The sequence below is a fragment of the Delphinus delphis genome, chromosome 8 (assembly GCF_949987515.2).
Source record: "Delphinus delphis chromosome 8, mDelDel1.2, whole genome shotgun sequence".
Taxonomy (NCBI): Eukaryota; Metazoa; Chordata; class Mammalia; order Artiodactyla; family Delphinidae; genus Delphinus; species Delphinus delphis.
The window spans coordinates 25,799,938-25,821,076 of record NC_082690.1 but is presented as its reverse complement, the minus strand read 5'-3'; the positions used below and the strand labels follow the sequence as shown (position 1 = coordinate 25,821,076).

General features: G+C 37.8%; 1 protein-coding gene across 2 annotated transcripts in view; it reads left to right on the top strand.

Annotated features, from left to right (window-relative positions):
- ATM (ATM serine/threonine kinase) overlaps positions 1-21,139 on the top strand; it is a 140,176-nt gene that overhangs the window by 112,439 nt on the left and 6,598 nt on the right. For both annotated transcript variants that reach the window (XM_060018006.1, XM_060018005.1), the window contains 5 exons: positions 10,800-10,949; positions 12,891-13,056; positions 14,413-14,499; positions 19,300-19,414; positions 20,173-20,236. In XM_060018006.1, coding sequence (XP_059873989.1) covers positions 10,800-10,949; positions 12,891-13,056; positions 14,413-14,499; positions 19,300-19,414; positions 20,173-20,236 — 582 coding nt within the window. The remainder of the gene's footprint in view (positions 1-10,799; positions 10,950-12,890; positions 13,057-14,412; positions 14,500-19,299; positions 19,415-20,172; positions 20,237-21,139) is intronic.

Genomic DNA, 21,139 nt, shown 5'->3' with positions numbered 1-21,139 from the left:
AGGTTGTCCATTTTATTGGCATAGAGTTGCTTGTATTAATCTCTCATGATCCTTTGTATTTTTGCAGTGTCAATTGTTACTTCTCCTTTTTCATTTCCAATTCTATTGATTTGAGTCTTCTCCCTTTTTTTTTGATGAGTCTGGCTAATGGTTTATCAATTTTGTTTACCTTCTCAAGGAACCATCTTTTAGTTTTATTGATATTTGCTCTCGTTTCCTTCATTTCCTTTTCATTTATTTCTGATCTGACCTTTATGATTTCTTTCCTCTGCTAACTTTGGGGTGTTTTTGTTCTTCTTTATCTAATTGCTTTAGGTGCAAGGTTAGGTGTTTATTCGAGATGTTTCCTGTTTCTTAAGGTAGGATTGTATTGCTATGAACTTCCCTCTTAGAACTGCTTTTGCTGCATCCCATAGGTTTTGGGTCGTCATGTCTCCATTGTCATTTGTTTCTAGGTATTTTTTGATTTCCTCTTTGATTTCTGCAGTGATCACTTCATAATTAAGTATGTATTGTTTAGCATCCATGTGTTCGTGTTTTTTACAGATCTTTTCCTGTAATTGATATCTAGTCTCATAGCGTTCTGGTCAGAAAAGATACTTGATACAATTTCAATTTTCTTAAATTTACCAAGGCTTGATTTGTGACTCAAGATATGATCTATCCTGGAGAATGTTCCATGAGCACTTGAGAAAAATGTGTATTCTGTTTTTCTGGGATGGAATGTCCTATAAATACCAAACATCAAACAAGTCCATCTTGTTTAATGTATCATTTAAAGCTTGTGTTTCCTTATTTATTTTCATTTTGGATGATCTGTCTATTGGTGAAAGTGGGGTGTTAAAGTCCCCTACTATGAATGTGTTACTGTCAATTTCCCCTTTACTGGCTGTTAGTATTTGCCTTATGTATTGAGGTGCTCCTATGTTGGGTGCATAAATATTTACAATTGTTATATCTTCTTTTGGATCGATCCCTTGATCATTATGTAGTGTCATTCTTTGTCTCTTCTAATAGTCTTTATTTTAAAGTCTATTTTGTCTGATATGAGAATTGCTGTGCCAGCTTTCTTTTGGTTTCCATTTGCGTGGAATATCTTTTTCCATCCCCTTACTTTCAGTCTGTATGTGTCTCTAGGTCTGAAGTGGGTCTCTTGTAGACAGCATATATACGGGTCTTGTTTTTGTATCCATTCAGCCAGTCTGTGTCTTTTGGTGGGAGCATTTAATCCATTTACATTTAAGGTAATTATCGATATGTATGTTCCTATTCCCATTTTCTTAATTGTTTTGGGTTTGTTATTGTAGGTCTTTTCCTTCTCTTGTGTTTCTTGCCTAGAGAAGTTCCTTTAGCATTTGTTGTAAAGCTGGTTTGGTGGTGCTGAACTCTCTCAGCTTTTGCTTGTCTCTAAAGATTGTAATTTCTCCATCAAATCTGAATGAGATCCTTGCTGGGTAGAGTAATCTTGGTTGTAGGTTTTTCTCCTTCATCACTTTAAATATGTCCTGCCAGTTCCTTCTGGCTTGCAGAGTTTCTGCTGAAAGATCAGCTGTTAACCTTATGGGGATTCCCTTGTGTGTTATTTGTTGTTTTTCCCTTGCTGCTTTTAATATGTTTTCTTTGTATTTAATTTTTGACAGTTTGATTAATATGTGTCTTGGCGTGTTTCTCCTTGGATTTATCCTGTTTGGGACTCTCTGTGCTTTTTGGACTTAATTAACTATTTCCTTTCCCATATTAGGGAAGTTTTCAACTATAATCTCTTCAAATATTTTCTCAGTCCCTTTCTTTTTCCCTTCTTCTTCTGGGACCCCTAAATTTGAATGTTGGTGCGTTTAATGTTGTCCCAGAGGTCTCTGAGACTGTCTTAGTTCTTTTGATTCTTTTTCTTTATTACGCTGTGCAGTAGTTATTTCCACTATTTTATCTTCCAGGTCATTTATCCGTTCTTCTACCTCAGTTATTCTGCTATTGATCCCTTCTAGAGTATTTTTAATTTCACTTATTGTGTAGTTCATCATTACTTGTTTACTCTTTAGTTCTTCTAGGTCCTTGTTAAATGTTTCTTGCATTTTCTCTATTCTGTTTCCAAGATTTTGGATCACCTTTACTATCATTTTTCTGAATTCTTTTTCAGGTAGACTGCCTATTTCCTCTTCATTTGTTAGGTCTGGTGGGTTTTTATCTTGCTCCTTCATCTGCCGTGTGTTTTTCTGTCTTCTCATTTTGCTTACCTTACTGTGTTTGGGGTCTCCTTTTCGCAGGCTGCAGGTTTGTCGTTCCTGTTGTTTTTGGTGTCTGTCCCCAGTGGCTAAAGTTGGTTCAGTGGGTTGTGTAGACTTCCTGGTAGAGGTGACTAGTGCCTGTGTTCTGGTGGATGAGGCTGGATCTTGTCTTTCTAGTGGGCAGGTGCATGTCTGGTGGTGTGTTTTGGGGTGTGTGTGGCCTTATTATGATTTTAGGCAGCCTTTCTGCTAATGGGTGGGATTGTGTTCCTGTCTTGCTATTTATTTGGCACAGGGTGTCCAGCAATGTAGGTTGCTCTTCGTTGAGTGAAGCTGGGTGTTGGTGTTGAGATGGAGATCTCTGGGAGATTTTCGCCATTTGATATTATGTGTAGCTGGGAGGTCTTCTGTGGACTAGTGACCTGAACTTGGCTCTTCCACCTCAGGCACAGCACTGACTCCTGGCTGCAGCTCCAAGAGCCTTTCACCTACATGGCTCAGAATAAAAGGGAGTAAAAGTAGAAAGGAGGGAAGGAGGGAGGAAGGAAGGAAGAAAGAAGGAAAGAAAATAAGAAAGAAAGAGGATAAAATAAAATAAAGTAAGATAAAATGAAGTTATTAAAATAAAAAATAATTATTAAGAAGAAAAATTTTTTTAAGTCAAAAAAAAAATGGATAGACAGAACCCTAGGACAAATGGTGAAACAAAGCTGTACAGACAAAATCTCACACAGAAGCATACACATACACACTCACAAAAAGAGGAAAAGGGCAAAAAATAATAAATCTTGCTCTCAAAGTCCACCTCCTCAATTTGGGATGATTCGTTGTCTATTCAGGTATTCCACCGATGCAGGGTACATCAAGTTGATTGCAGAGATTTAATCGGCTGATTCTGAGGCTGCTGGGAGAGATTTCCCTTTCTCTTCTTTGTTGGCACAGCTCCTGGGGCTCAGTTTTGGATTAGGCCCCGCCTCTGTGTGTAGGTCCCCGGAGGGCATCTGTTCTTCGCTCAGAAAGGACGGGGTTAAAGGAGCTGCTGAGTCGGGGGCTCTGGCTCACTCAGGCCGGGGGGAGGGAGGGGCATGGAGTGCGGGGCGAGCCTGCGGCTGCAGAGGCCAGCAGGACGTTGCACCAGCCTGAGGCGCGTCGTGCATTCTCCCGGGGAAGTTGTCCCTGGATCCCGGGACCCTGGCAGTGGCGGGCTGCACAGGCTCCTCAGAAGGGAGGTGTGGATAGTGACCTGTGCTCGAACACAGGCTTCTTGGTGGCGGCAGCAGCAGCAGCCTTAGTGTCTCATGCTCATCTCTGGGGTCCGCGCTGATAGCCGCGGCTCCTGCGGGTCTCTGGTGCTCCTTTAAGCAGTGCTCTTAATCCCCTCTCCCTGCGCACCAGGAAACAAAGAGGGAAGAAAAAGTCTCTTGCCTCTTTGGCAGGTCCAGACTTTTCCCCGGACTCCCTCCCGGATAGCCGTGGTGCACTAACCCCTTCAGGCTGTGTTCTCGCCGCCAGTCGTCTCCCTGCGATCCAACTGAAGCCTGAGCCTCAGCTCCCAGCCCCCACCCGCCCTGGCGGGTGAGCATACAAGCCTCTCGGGCTGGTGAGTGCTGGTCGGCCCCGATCCTCTTACAGGAATCTCTCCGCTTTACCCTCCGCACCCCTGTTGCTGCGCTCTCCTTCGTGGCTCTGAAGCTTCCCCCCTCTGCCACCCGCAGTCTCCGCCCGCAAAGGGGCTTCCGTGTGGACACCTTTCCTCCTTCACAGCTCCCTCCCACTGGTGCAGGTCTCATCCCTATTCTTTTGTCTCAGTTTTTTCTTTTGCCCTACCCAGGTACGTGGGGAGTTTCTTGCCTTTTGGGAGGTCTGAGGTCTTCTGCCAGCGTTCAGTAGGTGTTCTGTAGGAGTTGTTCCACGTGTAAAAGTATTTCTGATGTATCTGTGGGGAGGAAAGTGATCTCCACATCTTACTCTTCCGCCATCTTCCCCCTTTCCCCCAAAGGGCCTGTTTTTTGTAGGTGTTCCTTTCTGGTTTCATTCCTGTATCTCCTATTTGCCCTTTATTCTTATGTTACTGCTGTAACAAGGCTTATTTATTTATTTGTTGTTTCTATTTCTGTGAAGATATAGATAATTACTTTATAGCAGAGAAGCAACCTTTCAGAGACACTTTTATGATAGTCCCATATCTGTTTCTTAAACCTGCAAAATGGTATATACCACAAGTGTTTATTTTCTCTAGTGAGTTAACCCTACTTAACCTCGAGGTATCCCAACCATCAACTAAGACTGGTTTAAAAATATAATAGAAAAAAGTCCCTTTCACAATAATATAATGTATATAAAGTGAATAAACTGCCTAGGATTAATGTTAATAAGAAACATGCAAGACTGTATAAAATAAAATTACAAAACTAATGCAAGAAAGAATAAAGGAAAACTAGGATAAGGGAGAAGTCCCATGTCTTAAATGGGAAGGCAGTGAAAAATGTCAGCTCATTTCTAATTAATGCATAGACAATGAAATTCCAGTAAAAATTTTTATATCATGGAAACATGATTTAAAAGTTTATCTTGAAAAATATATCGGTGAGAATGACTGAAATGTCTTTGATAAAGGCAACAGGTGAAAGTGGACTCTGTCTAATCATATGAAAGCGAATGGTAAAGCTTTAGTAATGAAGATGATATAGTTCATGACATAAAAATAGATTAATAGCCTTGAAATGGATGTTTATATATACATTTATAAGAAATCAGTATATAGCTTTGACTTTTAGGAAGTTCCTGAATAAGCCTAAAAATGCTATTAACTCTGGGTATGATGAGATTATGGGTAATACCTGCTTTTTAGTATATTTTGAATTGCCCTAAATGAACATTTTTTTAAATTATAAAAATAATTGTTAAACTAAAAACACCAAATAGTTAGGGGAGTAGGGAAAAAGAAATTAGATCTACCCTCCAAAATTCTGATTGAGTCAGGCTATTGTAATTGAAAACTGAACTTTTTTAGAGCTTCTTAATTGCCTACAGAAATAGAAATATAAAACTCACTTGTTAGTTGGGTGAGGTTGAGGGGTGGGAAAGCATGAAGAAAAGCACACTTTTTCATAATACCTTCAAGTTTGTGAGAAATTTGTCATGTGAAACTTTGTAGGATATTAACTAATATAATTGATGCTTTCTATTAGCAGTTAACAAAAAAACAAGTTCTTATGGAATGCTAAGAGCAAAAGTTTAAAAAAGATCTGTGAGATCTATTCTGCAGAAGGACTTCTTTGGTGTGGTTTAGATCAGTGCTGTTCAAATTTAGCAGGCATCGTAATCCCTGGAAGGGTTTGTTAGAACACAGATGCTGGGCTTCCCTGGTGGCGCAGTGGTTGAGAGTCCGCCTGCCAATGTAGGGGACACGGGTTCGTGCCCTGGTCCGGGAAGATCCCACATGCCGCGGAGCGGCTGGGCCCGTGAGCCATGGCCGCTGAGCCTGCGCGTCCGGAGCCTGTGCTCCGCAACAGGAGAGGCCACAACAGTGAGAGGCCCACGTACCGGGAAAAGAAAAAAAAACAACACAGATGCTGAGCCCCTAGAATTTCTAATTCTAGGATGGAGCCTGAAAATATGCATTTCTAGCCAGGTATCAAGTGATGCTGATGCAGCAGTGTTTCAGGAACCGTACTTTTAGACTCACCAGTCTAATTACTTTGCTGTCATTTGATCTAGCTTAATTATAGGACAAAGTTGATGAGCTGTTAACTGTCCAGGTACTTTAATGTGGCAGGTACTTTAACGATTGCTGAGAAGTTTTTAGAGGGCAGATATTCAGTAACATGAATGAAAGAAAATTTTTATTCTCTAAATGCCAGACTTTTAGATAGCATAGATGATGACTGAAGAACTGGGATACAATGTGTTGCAAAAAGTTTGGGCTCTAAGATCCCCTGTTTTTTTCAGAAAGCCACTCAGGTTTCCAAGCAAGTAACACAGTTTAGCTTCCAAAGTTCATTGCTATAAAGCATGAGAGAGAGAACGCCTTAATCTAAAATATTTTGAAGGCAGAAACGACTAAACTCTATTTCTACTTTATGACTTTTTAAATATCTGAGTTTTACAGAGAACTATTTTACCGATTAAATAGTGGAGTTATTTAATGTTACACATCTGAATATTAAAAAATAATCACTTAATATGAGAGTTTAGGTTTGACTTTATTGTTTAGAATTATAATACTGGGCCAATAGATATATGTTATTTTGAGATTACTCCAAGAATGTGAAAGTTATGTTATAACTATATTGCTAGTTGTTCTTGATTTCAGTTAATGTTCCTGGAAGTTCTATAGTGTATGTAGGGAAGCAGTCTGCCTAGTCCAGGTCTTCTGTGGAGTCATTCCCAATCTGGCATTCAGGTGTCCTGTGATCATTGTGTCAACAAGAAGGGTCATTGACTTCCTGAAATTAGCTCTTGGTACCCAAATGTCAGTATACAACCTCAAAAGGAGAGACCTGTATATTGAGGCATATCAGATACCTTTCATCAGAGAGAATCACATGGAGATGAAGGAAGACAAAGTTCTTATTGTATATGCTGACGCTGAGACATAGCCCTCTGATAACTAGAATTCATGTGACTGGACTAATTTATCTCTACCAAAACTACATTTTTAGAAAGTATATTGAACAACTATTCTAAAGTCTTAGATATGAGAGGATTCACTTTTTAAAATCAAAGTCTTATATAAACAATATTTACGTGCAGAAAGAAGCTTCGTACTTAATTCTTCATTATGCCTTATGCCAATAAATAATTTTTCTTCTTTGTGATATATCTTCCTTCTCAGTCAGGATTCTGGGAGAGAAGTTGTAATTCCCTAAGGCATTCACTGTATTTAATGAATTAACTTCATTTCTATGTACCTAGGATGGTACTAGCTATGTACCTTGAGGTAATTTGAGAAAATAGTCATTAATCATTTTTTGTGATACCCAGGCAAAATACTCAGATACTCAGATGAAATAGGCTATTCCAGGGAATCTTAGTACCTGAGGAAACACTGCCATTTGCCTTTTGAAACTTGAATTCAACTGTTTTTACATTAACCAACATCACAGTTGAATTCTGAAATGAGATAGAAAAAAACCAACCTGGTCCTTTCTAGATCAGTCTCTTAACAAAAGGCAAGGGTTTGATTTTTTTCCCCATAACTAGATATTAATAGAGAGTAATTTTGGAAAAGGTATCTTTGATGGAATATACTAGGAGGCAAGAATGTTAATGTGATCAAGCATTAGGGGTCACAGCTAGCTCAAAGATAGGGCTGGGTTTTCTGGAAGGAAGGCATTTAGAGCTACTTAAGCAGGAAGGAAAATCGGTTAGAAAGGCTATGAGATCTGTTCATTCATTTGTTCAATAATTGTTTATTTACACACCTAGTGTTGTGTTAGATACTCTAGTAGGTGCTGGGGATATAAAAGTAATAAAACATAGTCCTAGTTCTTAAGGAGCTCACCAGGGGAAACAGACACACAATTATAATGCAAAGTGTTAAGTACATTTTTAGAGAATGAAAAGAGCTAAAGATAGAAGAATAATGCTTATCTTTAACACCACTGGGGAAGGCCCAGGCTGAGGGCAGGAAGAAGCTCCAGTGCCACCAGGGCACAGAACAGGGAGAGGCTTGGGCACCAACTCCCAGTGGCCCCTCAACACAAGGCCGTCACCCACAGGGTCACTGTGACTTATTGGAGCAAGCAGAGTCTTCTGGGCCAGGGTTCTTCTAGCTTGTTTTTCACTGTACCCAATTAGGAGGCCTCACTGCATTAACAGGCAGCCAGAACCTGTTTAGTGGTTGCTTACTAAAATGCCTGTAATCCAGCACTGCTCCTCAGATTATGGCCCTGCTTCTAAAGAAAGGGCTCCATTTTGGGAGCCTCTTGGCCCTGAGAGTGAGCAGAGGCTCAGGAAGGATACACAGGGTGAGATTCACAGCCACTGTCCTTCTTCCGCTGCTGGAGACAATTTAACATCCGAGGGAGTTTGAGAGGAAAGGAGGGACCAGCCCTCTCTGCCCTGCCTCATCTGCCTCTGACTGTGCTCCTATAAGAAAATTGATAAGTAGCCTGAAACCCATGGTACCAGGGCCTACCCTGTGTCCATGATCCTTGGCAAGCCCTTCCACTCACCCCCTTAATCAGAGTGGGTGGACACAGAGCAGAAGGAAGCCTGAAAAAGGCTTTAAAGCACAAGCCTTTTGTAGGGGCCCCTCTCAGTAACTTCAGGGCATGGCTTCTGTTCTACAGCCTCCAGGACCTGGGCCTGTGAACATCCAGGAATTAGCCTTAGGATCTGAGCAGCAGTATGTTCCTAAGGCTGAGCCCCACCAGCTAGCTCATCCAGAACTAGCCTTATTTTGGCATCTTGGAGACAGGATGCTGGCCCTGAGCCTACTCATCTAGAGAGGACAGTCGTAAAGGGTTCAAGACCCAGACACTGTAAAAGCTGGGGTAGAGCCCCCATGAGAGAAACATGAGCCCTGCTCTGGAATCACAGCTGTAGAGGACCATTTCAGGGGAAGGGCAGAGTGGGCAGAAGAGAGTAGGGGTATGTGTGCAGGCAAGGAGGTGGGGGGAGTGGTGACTTAAGACAGAAGCATCTTATTCCCTATATCCTAATTTTGTTTCACTTCAGGGCTTTTCACTTCCCTCTGCCTGGAATACTGTTCCCTCAGATCTTTGCATGAATTATTATTCTTTTAGGTTTTTCTCTAATGTTACCTCTTCAGAGGCGCCTTCTCTGACCATGTCTCTATTACTCACTTTTTTAAATGTATGTTTTGTTCTATTATAATACTTTTTACCTGGCATCATTAAATGTCTATTAGTGTATACGTCTGACACCAGAATGAAGCTTTATGAGGGCATGGTCTTCATCTGCCTCGTTGCCACTCTATTCTCAGTGCCCTAGCACCATGTGTAACACATAATAGACTCTCAACAAATACAGTTAATAAATTAATGAAAGACCTCCTTCATGTTAAGACACAGAATATAAAACAGTAAAACATATTTGAGTACATTAAAATTAAAAATATAGAATTAAAGATACTGTAAAGACAGGTGGCTGAGAAAATGAATTTTAAAAAATTTATTAAACATAAAAAGGATTGTTATAATACTACTAACAACAAGAAATTTATATATAGAATATGTAAATAGCTCTTACAGACTAGTAATAAAAAGACAAGCAGGTAAGAAAAAAGGTAAAGAATACAAACAGCCAGTTCACAAGAAGAAAACATTTGAATAGCCAATAAGTCTTATCAGATTATACTCTACTGGGAATCTGGAAAATACAAATGAAAACCACAGTGAGATACTATTACACACCTCTTAGATTGACAAAGTATAGAAGTCTGACAATACATTGGGAGGTTATAGAATAAACTCTGCTAATGGGTATATAAATTGGTACAACTACTTTGTATAGTTACTTGGCAATATATGGTTAACTAAGTTGAAGGTGCGTATCCCGAATGACCGACCCAGCTCTTCAATTTCCAGGTATGTGTATACCCTAGAGAAACTGAAATATATTCATTAGTAGATTAATTAATTGCAGCAGTGTTTCAGGGAAATCTGGAAATAATGTAAATGTTAATCAATATTCCGATTGTATAAGTTGGATAATTGTGGCATATTTATACAAAGTACAGTTGTTAAAACGAATGACTTAGGATTAAATGTACTAACACAGTTAAGGTAAAACAGTGTTGAGTGAGAAAAAAACAAATTGCAGAAACATACATATAGTGTAAATACTCTTTATTTAAAGCTTACAATTACTTATGTATGTATAGCTTTGAAATAAAAATACTGTATACCCAAAAATACAGGAACATGATAAGCAAGTTAGCAGTCATCTTGTTGGTAGGGAGGGGCATAAGGTCAGTGAAGGGTACAAAGAGAGCTTTGTCTCTTTCCCAGCAAATATGAATAATCTTAGATTTGATAAAGCTGTTTAGTAGGTAAAAGGGTGTTTGTTTATATTATTTTCTACATTTTATGTATATTTATAAAATGTCATAATTTTTAATCTTCCCAGTAAAATTGCTTTTATGTTTAGGAATACATTTCCTCTTGGTGAAGCTAACGAGACTCCGAAGCAAGAATGCATACACTTTCAATTATTAAAGTATACTAAAATTGACACTACATTTGATATTTTCCAAAGTGAAATTCTTTGAATTTGACATTAAAAGTATAGGAAAGCAAAGTTAATTCCTCTGCTAAATGGAACAAACTAAGTATGGCTCAGTCACAGATGATGAGTATAATTAACAGGATTGACCTCTCAGGGATCATGGAGATTGAGAGAAGAGCAGGTTCTCAGAAGTCTATGCAGCAGACTAGAAAATCTTATTCTTTGAGCTTGTTTATTTTCAGTTGCTTTCTTCCTATGGACAGAAAAATAATAGTATAACTTGAAAAAATGCTTCACACTGACTCTGATAGTTGAATAATCATCACATGCTCTTTAATGCCTTTCCATAATCAAAACATACTTAATCTGTAACTTCAGGTGGTTCCCCTTTCTCAGCGAAGTGGTGTTCTTGAATGGTGCACAGGAACTGTCCCTATTGGTGAATTTCTTGTTAACAATGAGAGTGGTGCTCATAAAAGATACAGGCCAAAGGATTTCAGTGCCTATCAGTGTCAAAAGAAAATGATGGTGAGTAACACTCAAAAATATAAGTTATTGCAAGATTATCTAATAGCTTATTAAAACTGATATCAAATGTTATGGAATGTAAAAAGTTTTAATTTCATCAGGTAATTGTTAATGACAGTAAGTATAAGAAAGTAAGCTCACCAGAATGAAAGTGTGTGTGAGTGAAAAAGGAAGGTTTTTAAACTATGATAAGTGTCAACCCTTGTCCTATGAGAACTTAACATTATTCAGTGTATGCAAATTTGCTTCCAGTTTGGGGTAAGCTAATTCTTAACAAAACAAACAAAACACTAACTAAAACCAAAAAAAAAAAAATTATGAAATAGAGACATTCAAAGACATTTGCCACATCACACTGGCCAACTGGTCTGACATTCATTCACCCAATCAGTGACATTTATTGAATGTGTCCTCTCTACCAGATACTATGCTGAGACTTCACAAATATGACTAATCACCATCATACTTATCCCATTTTAAGATGAGAAGTTCTGAAAATTTTGCTTACTCCAGGTCAATGAGCTAATAAATAGTGGAGCAAGGATTTAAACCTTGTCTGTCCAACTCTAAAATCCATTTACTTTTTCTTTTGTTGTGCTTTCTGTTATATGTTTTTTAAAACGTATGGTAAAGTACTATAGGGATTGTGATGGAAAGGTACTGTGTAGGCACAGAGGAGGACGTGATCAGTTCTACCTGGGACAGGGAGGAGTGGAGAGAATCAGATTCAAGAAAGACTTCATAGAGGAGATGGTATTTGAGCTGAGTTTTATAAATGAATTGGTTTTCCAAGCAGAGGAACATACAAACAAAAAGGAAGGAGGCATGAACAGGCAGGTATAGATAGCATAGGCTTAGGTTTTGAGGAGGAATAGATGAGATTGAAGCAGTAGTCGTTAGTCAAAAAATGGAATGTTATGAAATGTTAAGAAATTTTCACTCTATCCTGTAGGCAATAGAGAACCCTTGAGAAGGATAGTAATATCAGATTGGCATTTTAGAAAACTCTGACAACACTTATATTTTTGAGGGTTATATTTTTGAGAAAGCTGACTAGAGGCATGAGGCGGAGTCTGAACTAAGAGTAATAGCAGTAGGAATGGAGAACAGGCAGTTCATATAAGAAATATTAAAGAGGCAAAACTTAGATGATTTGGTTGCTGTTTAGAAGTGGGGTTGATGAAAAAAGAGTATCAGTGGCACCCAGTTTCCTGGTTGGTATGATGGAGTAGGTGGAGAAGCTATTTACCGTGTTGGTGAATAGAGGAAGTGGCTGGGTTTTGCCAAAGATGAGAAGGTGAATTAGTTTGGATTTGGAAATGATCCAAGTGAAGATGTTGAGTGGGAATTTGGAGAGGCACATCAGGCTGGAGCTTATTAAAGATACCTGAGCCAAAGATACAGATTTGGAAGTATCAGTCCATAGATGAGGATTGAGCCTTTTGAAGTAGATGTGCTTTGCTTCAGGAAATTATTATATAGTAAGGAAATGTTGAAGGACAGATCTGAGATGTGTCAGCTGCTTTGCCATCCATCCGGGATTGATTTTTCCATTCTTTCTCTTTTTCCTGTTTCCTATCACACCCCTAGTGCTGGGATATACCTAAGACTATCTGGAGCTACCTTTGGCATTTTTGTGTTTACTTCCACATAGCTTACAGAATCATTCAAATTAGAATTGAATTAAAACAGATAACAGTCACTGTTGGTATGCCACCTTCCCCTAAAATTAACATGAAAACCCTAAAGGGATTATAGCTTGTTATTAATTGCTTCCCTGACCAGACTTTTAGCTTCTTGTGGGTAGAGATAATATCTTGTTCATCTTTTTATTGCCTTTATTTCTATCATACTATTTTCCTATTGAAACTCCTAGTAGACTTCAGTTAAATTAGTTGAACAGAATATTCAGAAAATAATTTTATATTTTATCTATTAAAGGATGTACAAAAAAAGTCTTTTGAAGAGAAATATGAAACCTTCATGGAGATTTGCCAAAATTTTCAACCAGTTTTCCGCTACTTCTGCATGGAAAAATTCTTGGATCCAGCTGTTTGGTTTGAGAAACGATTGGCTTATACTCGGAGTGTTGCTACTTCTTCTATTGGTAACCTTCTTATACATTTTAGTAGATTCAGCACTTCCTACATTCTGAGTTACAGGGGGATGGTGGTGGTGTTGGTGTTTGTTAATCAGACCATCTTCATCATTAGATCATTGTGTTTCTTTTTCATCCTGATTCTTAGCTTCTAAATGTAGCTCTTAGCTTTGGCAGGAGAGAATTTCTTTTTTCCAGGTAGGGAAATAAAGACTGGTTATTTTTCTTCATTGCTTAATAGTGAATATGGCTTATTTTCTTTCCTCTCAATGTATTATTTTCTGGGATTTTCTTTGGAAAATAATAAAACTCGTGATAATTCCATTTAAGTTATTTTCTTTAATTATTATTGTTCTTGCATACAGCCTCTATAATACCATGATATTAACACCCAAAGATTGATTCTGTTTAATAGAATTTTGGTTTTGGAATAGGAATAATGATATATATTTAAATATTCTGTGTACAATATATATTTTGGCTTTTTTTATTTCTGAGAGATTGGAATAGTTAGATAGGGCAGTTAACAAAATCTTAGAGTATGAGAACTAACAGGAATATCAGTGATCTATTGTTTTTTAATTAAAAACCACTCTTTTCATCACTTAGGTACAATACACCAGGCAGGACATGTATATTTTGAAAATTTTCTAGGTAATAATGAAACCCTCTTTTTTTCTACAATGAGAATCATTAATCTGATTCAACTAATTTAGTTTACAAATGAGAAAGTAGGCCCAGTTAATGACAGAGCTAGCCATGCACCCCAGGCATCCTGACACCCTTTCCACTATTTTTTTGTAACACCTTATAGTGTGTTTCATTAGGTTAAAAGCAATTTTAAAACATGTTATCATCTGTGTTAAAAACAGAAATGTAGTTTTTCCTGGATATATACCTGATGAAATGAATTATTGACTAATTTGTGTTAAATATAATTCATCAAGCAGAAGAAAGTTTCACTGAAGAATGAAGAATTTACCCATAGGCGCCTCAGTTTAAAAGTATACTCAATAAATATTTGAGTGTATATAGTGCACTGCTTTGGCCCTGGTAAATAATGGGTCTCAATTTTAACCACACTCAATTTTGAAGTATTAATATTTTAATATATGTGCTTATTAGTAAATGGAAAACTTTTTTAGCAAATCATCTAGGATTTGTAAAATGCAGTATAAATGAAAATGGCTGGCAAGATTTGACTTAAACTGAAAATGGCCAGTTATGTACATAATTTCCTTCAAGTAGGCAAAAAAGCCTAAGCTACTTAAAAATTATATAGAGTCAGTGGTATTAGTTGAAATTATGGCTAATTGTGTTATAGAAATAGATGATATCAGTAATTTCAGATTGTTTTTTTTCTAGTTGGTTACATACTTGGACTTGGTGATAGACATGTACAGAATATCTTGATAAATGAGCAGTCAGCAGAACTTGTACATATAGATTTAGGTAAGTAACAAAAGATATGTTTCTTTGTTCAGTAAATATTTGGTCATCAAGAAATGTTGTTTGCCTGCCAGGATATTGCAAGTATGAGAGAGAGATCAAAACAATAAATATTGTTTAAAAAAAAGCATAAACACAGTGATGCTGGAGGGAGTAGCTAATTCTGCCTTGGATAATGAGTGACATTTAAGCCAGATCTCAAAGAAAGAAAGGATAATCTAGAGAGAGGATAGAGCAGATATGAAGGGAGGAATAATGAAGTTGTAGCATGTTTTAGGAATGGTGAGACATTAAATGTGGCTGGAGTGAAGTTTGCATGTAGTTGAGTAGCTTGAGGTATAGATTGGTACTAGATTATAAAAAGCCAGGCCAAGAAGTTTCAACTTTAATCTGTTAAACAATGGGAAGTAAATGAAGATACATTTAATCAGGACATAATCTTATTTGATTATTGGAAAGATAATTTGGGGAACAGTATCTGTGCAGTAGGAAAACAAATTAGGATATGTTATAATAGTTTAGACGAGATAATGAAAGAAATGATTTGGACTAAAGTTGTATGAAACAGGAGTTGGATTTGGGGGACATTTTTGTAGTAATTTTGCACCAGTGATATTAGATGTGGAAATAGTGGGAGAGGGAACTCCAAGATAACTGAAGTTTCTAGCTAAGGAAAACAGCAGGTTTTGTAGAGAATAAGAAACTGATGAGTTTAGTTTTGTATGTTGTTTTGAGGTATTATTGGGATTTCCAGGGGAAGTAGACAGTTTAATATATAGGAAAGCAAAGATGTTGAACATAGTAAGAGATGTAGAACTTTTCAGCAAATAGATTTTAGTTGAAGTCATTGGACTAGAGGAGGTTCTAATCTTGTACATCATCCTTGATGACGAGAACTAAGGATGGAATTGTAAGGAATCTCAGCATTAAAAAGGCTGAGTCTTGGGAATTGCCTGGTGGTCCAGTGGTTAGGACTCGGCACTTTCATTGCTGAGGGCCCAGGTTCAATCCCTGGTTGGGGAACTAAGTTCCCACAAGCTGCACAGCGAGGCCAAAAAAAAGGCTGAGTCAGAAAAGAAAAAAAAAAATGAGGAATAACCAACAAGTCATAGAAAGTAGAGGTAGGGATATCTTGGAAGACAAGAGAGGATAAATTTTCATGGAGGAAGAAGTGCTGTGCTCAGTAGTATCTGATACAGAAAGGTCAAATAAGATGAATGCTGAAAATAGACCTTTGAATTTAACAATTAATCTTAGTAAACTTTGGATAGAATGGAGGAAGTAAGATTGTGAAAAGGCAAGGATTAAATGGAAGTTAAGGATGTGTAGGCTAAGAATCTGGAACTGTTCTTCAAGAAATTTAGAAGTAAGGGAAGAATGAAGAGAAATTTGCTGCAGAGATGCGAGACACACATTTGGTCCCCTCCCCCCACTTCTTTTGGTTTTGAGGGTTTTTTGTTCTTGTTCATTTGCTTTCTTAAGATGGGAGATACTTATAGGAGAGAGACAAAGATAATTGAAATAGCAAGGGAAATCATGAAGTATGTGAAGGTGTAGCGTTGGCTTTACACTGGAAGCGTGTTAGCTTTTCCTCCAAGAGAAGAAAGGATGAGTGCTAATAGGAAAGTCTTCAGCTAGAGGGGAAAGAATTTGAGGGAAATTATATTTGCTATTCTGTTTTCTCTGAGAACTGGAAAGCATGTTTATTTGCTAATAATTGGAGGGATGGTAATTGGCCTTAAAAGAACAATAAAATTTTAAAAGTGGGTACCATGGAAATGAGACCAACGGCTGGCTAGAAAGGCATAAATAAAAAAGACATGCCAAGAATTTTAAGGGGCATTTTAGGGTGATAATCCCAAATTTGTAGTGTCATCATATGGTTTCTTCCAAGCACCCTCAGCATCCCTGGAATTTAAGTTCTAGTTTGAAGTGGTAAGTGTGGAGGAACAAGGGGCCAAGAAGATTTGAGTTACTAGAGAGAGTAATCAACTTTGCAGGCTATACCCTGAGCTGAGTAGGGAAGGAAGAGAGACTAAAAGACTAGAAATCTCAGTGAGTTTGAAGATTATTTAACACGAATAAAGGGGTAGAAGGAGAAGAGGTTTTAAGTAAAATGTAGAATTTAAGATTTCTTAGAAAGTACAGTTTTAGGAGATTATAAGTTCTATAGTATAAGTTTTTGCTAAGTGGTTTGCTAAGAGAGAGTAAATTGAATTTCATTAGAACAGAGAAGATCAAGAATATTATATGGTTTTCCCCAGAATGAATTCCAGAGTTAGGACAGAGAGGAAGATTGTGAGCTAGGTCCACACCAACATTCAATGAATTTGATAGGAAATCTTAGATGTTGGGTTATAATAAATATGAGGATGAGTGGAGTTGTTAGAGCCAGAATGTGGGAACTCAGTAGAGGAGTGAAATTTTGCATGAGAACAAAAGGGCAGTGCAATGGAAGCTGCAAAGTAGAGATAGGAGTATGCCAACCGATGTCCAGGCCATGCTAAACACATCTATAAATGAGAAAGGTAAATTGGTATAACCAGTTTGGAATACTGTTTGGCATTATCTGCTAAAGCTGGGAATTGTGACCCAGCAATTCCACTGCAGTAAAAATGCACGCATGTGTATAAGAATGTTCATAGTAGTACTATTCATAATAGCCCCAAATTAGAAACAGCCCCAACCCCCATCACAAATAGAATGGATGAACAGTCTACAGCCATACCACCCTGAACGCACCTGATCTTGTTAGATCTTGGAAGCTAAGCAGTGTCAGGCCTGGTGAGTACTTGGATGGGAGAATGGATGAATGAATTTTATTGTATTCATAAAATGAAGTACTATATAACAATGAGATTGAATGAACTATAGCCACACTCAACATGGAAGACTCACAAATACAATCTTAAGTGAAAGAATCTAGATACAATAGAATATATACTGTATAATTCCATTTATGTAAAATATAAAACTGATAAAATTAATCTATAGTGTTGGAAGTCAGGATAGTGGTAAGCCTTTGAAGAGGTGTTTCGTGATTCATAGAGAGATGAGGCGGGGCTTCTGGAATGCTGGTTACATGGGTTTGTTCATTTTAAAAATCTCAATTAGCCACACACTTGAATGACTTTGATGATTTGTACACTTTTCTGTGTATCTCTTTGATTATCTGTTGCTGCATAAGAAACCACCCCAAATTTAGTAGCTTAAAACCACTATTACTATATCTTATAGTCTATGCGTTGACTGGTCTCAGCTGGAAAATTCTCACTTATGATCTTTCACACAGCTGTAGTCAGCACCTGGGGCTGAATTTACCTTAGGATTCAACTGGGCCAGTGTCCAAGATGGCTTCTTACACATTTGATGCTTCATTGCTCCTCCATGTGGCCTCTCTGTCTAGCAGAGTAACCTGAACTTCTTACAAAGCATCTCAGAGCTCCGAGAGGAAGGAAGTAGAAGTTAAGGGTTAGCTTGCAACTGGCACAGTGTCACTTCTGCTATATTCTCTTAGAGTAGTGTCATACGACCAATCCAGATTCTTCCCTCTCTTTCTGGGACTCCAATAACAACATTAGACTATCTCACTGTATCACTTATGCCAAACCTTGTTTTTCCTTCAGCTCACCCATGGTGTCAGTGGAAACCATGTGGGGAGCCTGGACTTCCCGTGTCACCAATCTGTAGCAAGGAGCCCCCTTTCCTCTTGGATGTCAGAGGAGGCCAAGTGGGGAACCTGGTCTTCTACCACGACTTAGCAGTAAATAAGGTGGTTACTCCCAAAGCCAGCAAAAATAGAAGTGTAGATAAGATCCAGAGTCTCATAATGTAATATTTAAAAAGGTCAAAATTTCAATTGAAAATCATTTGTCAGGAAAATTGCAGTTTGAATGAAAAACAATAGACGTCAGCACTGAGGTGACAAAGATGTTAGAATTATCTGACAAAGATTTTAAAGCAGCCATCATAAAAATACTTCAAGAAGCAATTACAAACATGTTTGAAACAAGTGAAAAGGTGCTAAGTCTCAGCACAGAAATAGTTTCAACATAGAAATAGGAGATATAAAAGAGAACCAGGTGAAAATTTTATTTTCCATTTTTTGGGTGATTCTCTAGAGAACTATGTTGAGTGAAAAAAGCTAATCCTCAAAGGTTACATACTGTTTGACTCCATTGATATACTTGAAATTACAAAATTATAAAAATGGAAAACAGATTAGTTATTACTGGAAGAGCAGGGGGTAGGGGTAGGCCTTGGGAGTAAGTAGGTGTGGCTAATATAGCATGAGGGATCCTCGTGTTGATGGAAATATTCTATATCTTGATTGTATCAGTGTCAACATCCTGGTTATGATATTGTACTGTAGTTTTGCAAGATGTTGCCATTGGGGAAAAGTGGATAAAAGATATAGATATAGATATAGATATAGATATAGATACACACACACACACACACACACACACACACATATATATATATATATATATATATCTTCTGCATTTTAAATTCTACCCTTCACTACCTCATATTTAAAAGTCACCCTTTAACATAGAATTCTCTAATTACATCAATAAATAATTTTTTTAACTTGATTTTTTAAAATTGGAGGTGGATCTCCTCGAGAATGCTGGAGATGAAGAAGGCAGGCAGAGCAGAAACAGAATAAATGACTGTGTGTTTTAGTACTGATTGAATATTGGTGACAAATTATTTAGTGCCTCTGCAAAGTTCACATACCAGTTGAGGAAAGTAAATTAGCTATGGGACCTCCTAACCTCACTGTATTTTTTACTTCAGGAGTTGCTTTTGAACAGGGTAAAATCCTTCCTACTCCTGAAACAGTTCCCTTTAGACTCACCAGAGATATTGTGGATGGGATGGGCATTACTGGTGTAGAAGGTGTCTTCAGAAGGTAAGTCAAATAGGGTAAGGTAAGGCAGATGATTTTTGGTGTTGAAATTATTTGGATTATTGATTTCTATAGATTATAGAGTTCACCCTTACTAGAATTATTATACATTCCAGTGCTTTACCAGTACTAAGGAAAAGACCTTGGGTAAAAGCAGTAATTATTTCCCCTTCCTTCAGACCACCTGGGACCTCACCCAATATGACACACATACTGTCCTCCCTTACTGCCTCTGGAAGCAGCCCACCTTTAATTTTCACACCTTTGTCCTCGCTAACTCTTTGTTTACTGATCAGAACTTCTCTTGTGTGCTCATTCTTGGGTATATAAATTATCTTAAAGGAGCTTATGATCTGGTACCAATTTCTGCTAAAAGAACTTTGCAGTTCCCTGTAGTTTTCCCAGCATAGGCCTACATACTCAACTTTCTTTCTTTTTTAAGTCTACATACTCATCTTTTAACAGGGCAGATTCTAGTCAAAGTAAACTGTAATTACCATAATAATGAACTGAAAGAAATGTTTCATAGTAGTATTGTGTTATTCTTATAAATGCTAAGTTCATATTCACAAATATATTTGTATTCATTTTAGAAACATCTACTGAAAACCCACTCTGCCAAGTACTATGCTCTTTGAGATATTAATTTGGGAATTATTAACAAGAATAGTCTCAGCATACTAAACATGAGTATATAGGAGGTAAAGATATGTTGAAAATGTTGGTGTATAATAAGATTCATATTTATAATGTGTTTGTAGATGCTGTGAGAAAACCATGGAGGTTATGAGAAACTCTCAGGAAACCCTGTTAACCATTGTAGAGGTAAAGTATATTATAAGGAAATCTTTATTTCTCTGCCCGATAGACTGTGTATCTTGTTAGGAAGGCACTGATTGGAAGATCAGTGCTTTGTTTTAATGAGGTGGGATGATGCTGGGCAGCGGGAGAGTAAATAGTGGCTTAGAAACTTGAGGCCTTCAGCCCCCTCAAGTTTCTTGGAATGTTACAGCACTATAAGTAACTATAACTATAACTATAACTATATAACTATAACTATAACTATATAACTATAACTATATAACTATAACTATAACTATAACTATAACTATAAGTCTTTAATACATACATCAGCATTTTGACATCTTAGGTACCTTGTATGGTATTATTTTCAGAATGGTTTCCTTTGGAATTTGAAGAAAAATCAATAAGTTGTATCTCCTTTTCCCATGCCCAGGTTCAGAACCATGTAGTGAGACAGATGGAGATCAAAGTGTCAGCATTGTTACTGTAGGAACATGACTGAGCAGTGAGGGCCAAACTGGCTTGCTGCTGGTGCCACCTCAGTGCCTCTTTGCTGTCTTAACCTGGGAACAGCCCACTGAGTGGGGTTTGGGCCTACAGGGCATAAACACTCCATCAAGATCACTGCCTCATGTTGATCAGGGCAGAAAGGGAAGGAAGTCCAGCAAATTTCCAGTGCTTATGACGTTAATTCTACCCAAGTGAGAACTGGATACCCAAGGCAGTCATTCTCTATCCTAGTAAAGGGTATGTGGGGCAAGAGATCAGGAGAGTGTCCTCCACAGGGAAGCTTGGAAGTAGAGTTGAAGCATGCCTCCCTTACATTCTTTCAGCTTTTTGTTCCTTTAACTGGTGGTGCTGGACCTGGCTGCACTTTACTATCACCTGTATTTTTTTTTTTTTTTTTGTGGTACGCAGGCCTCT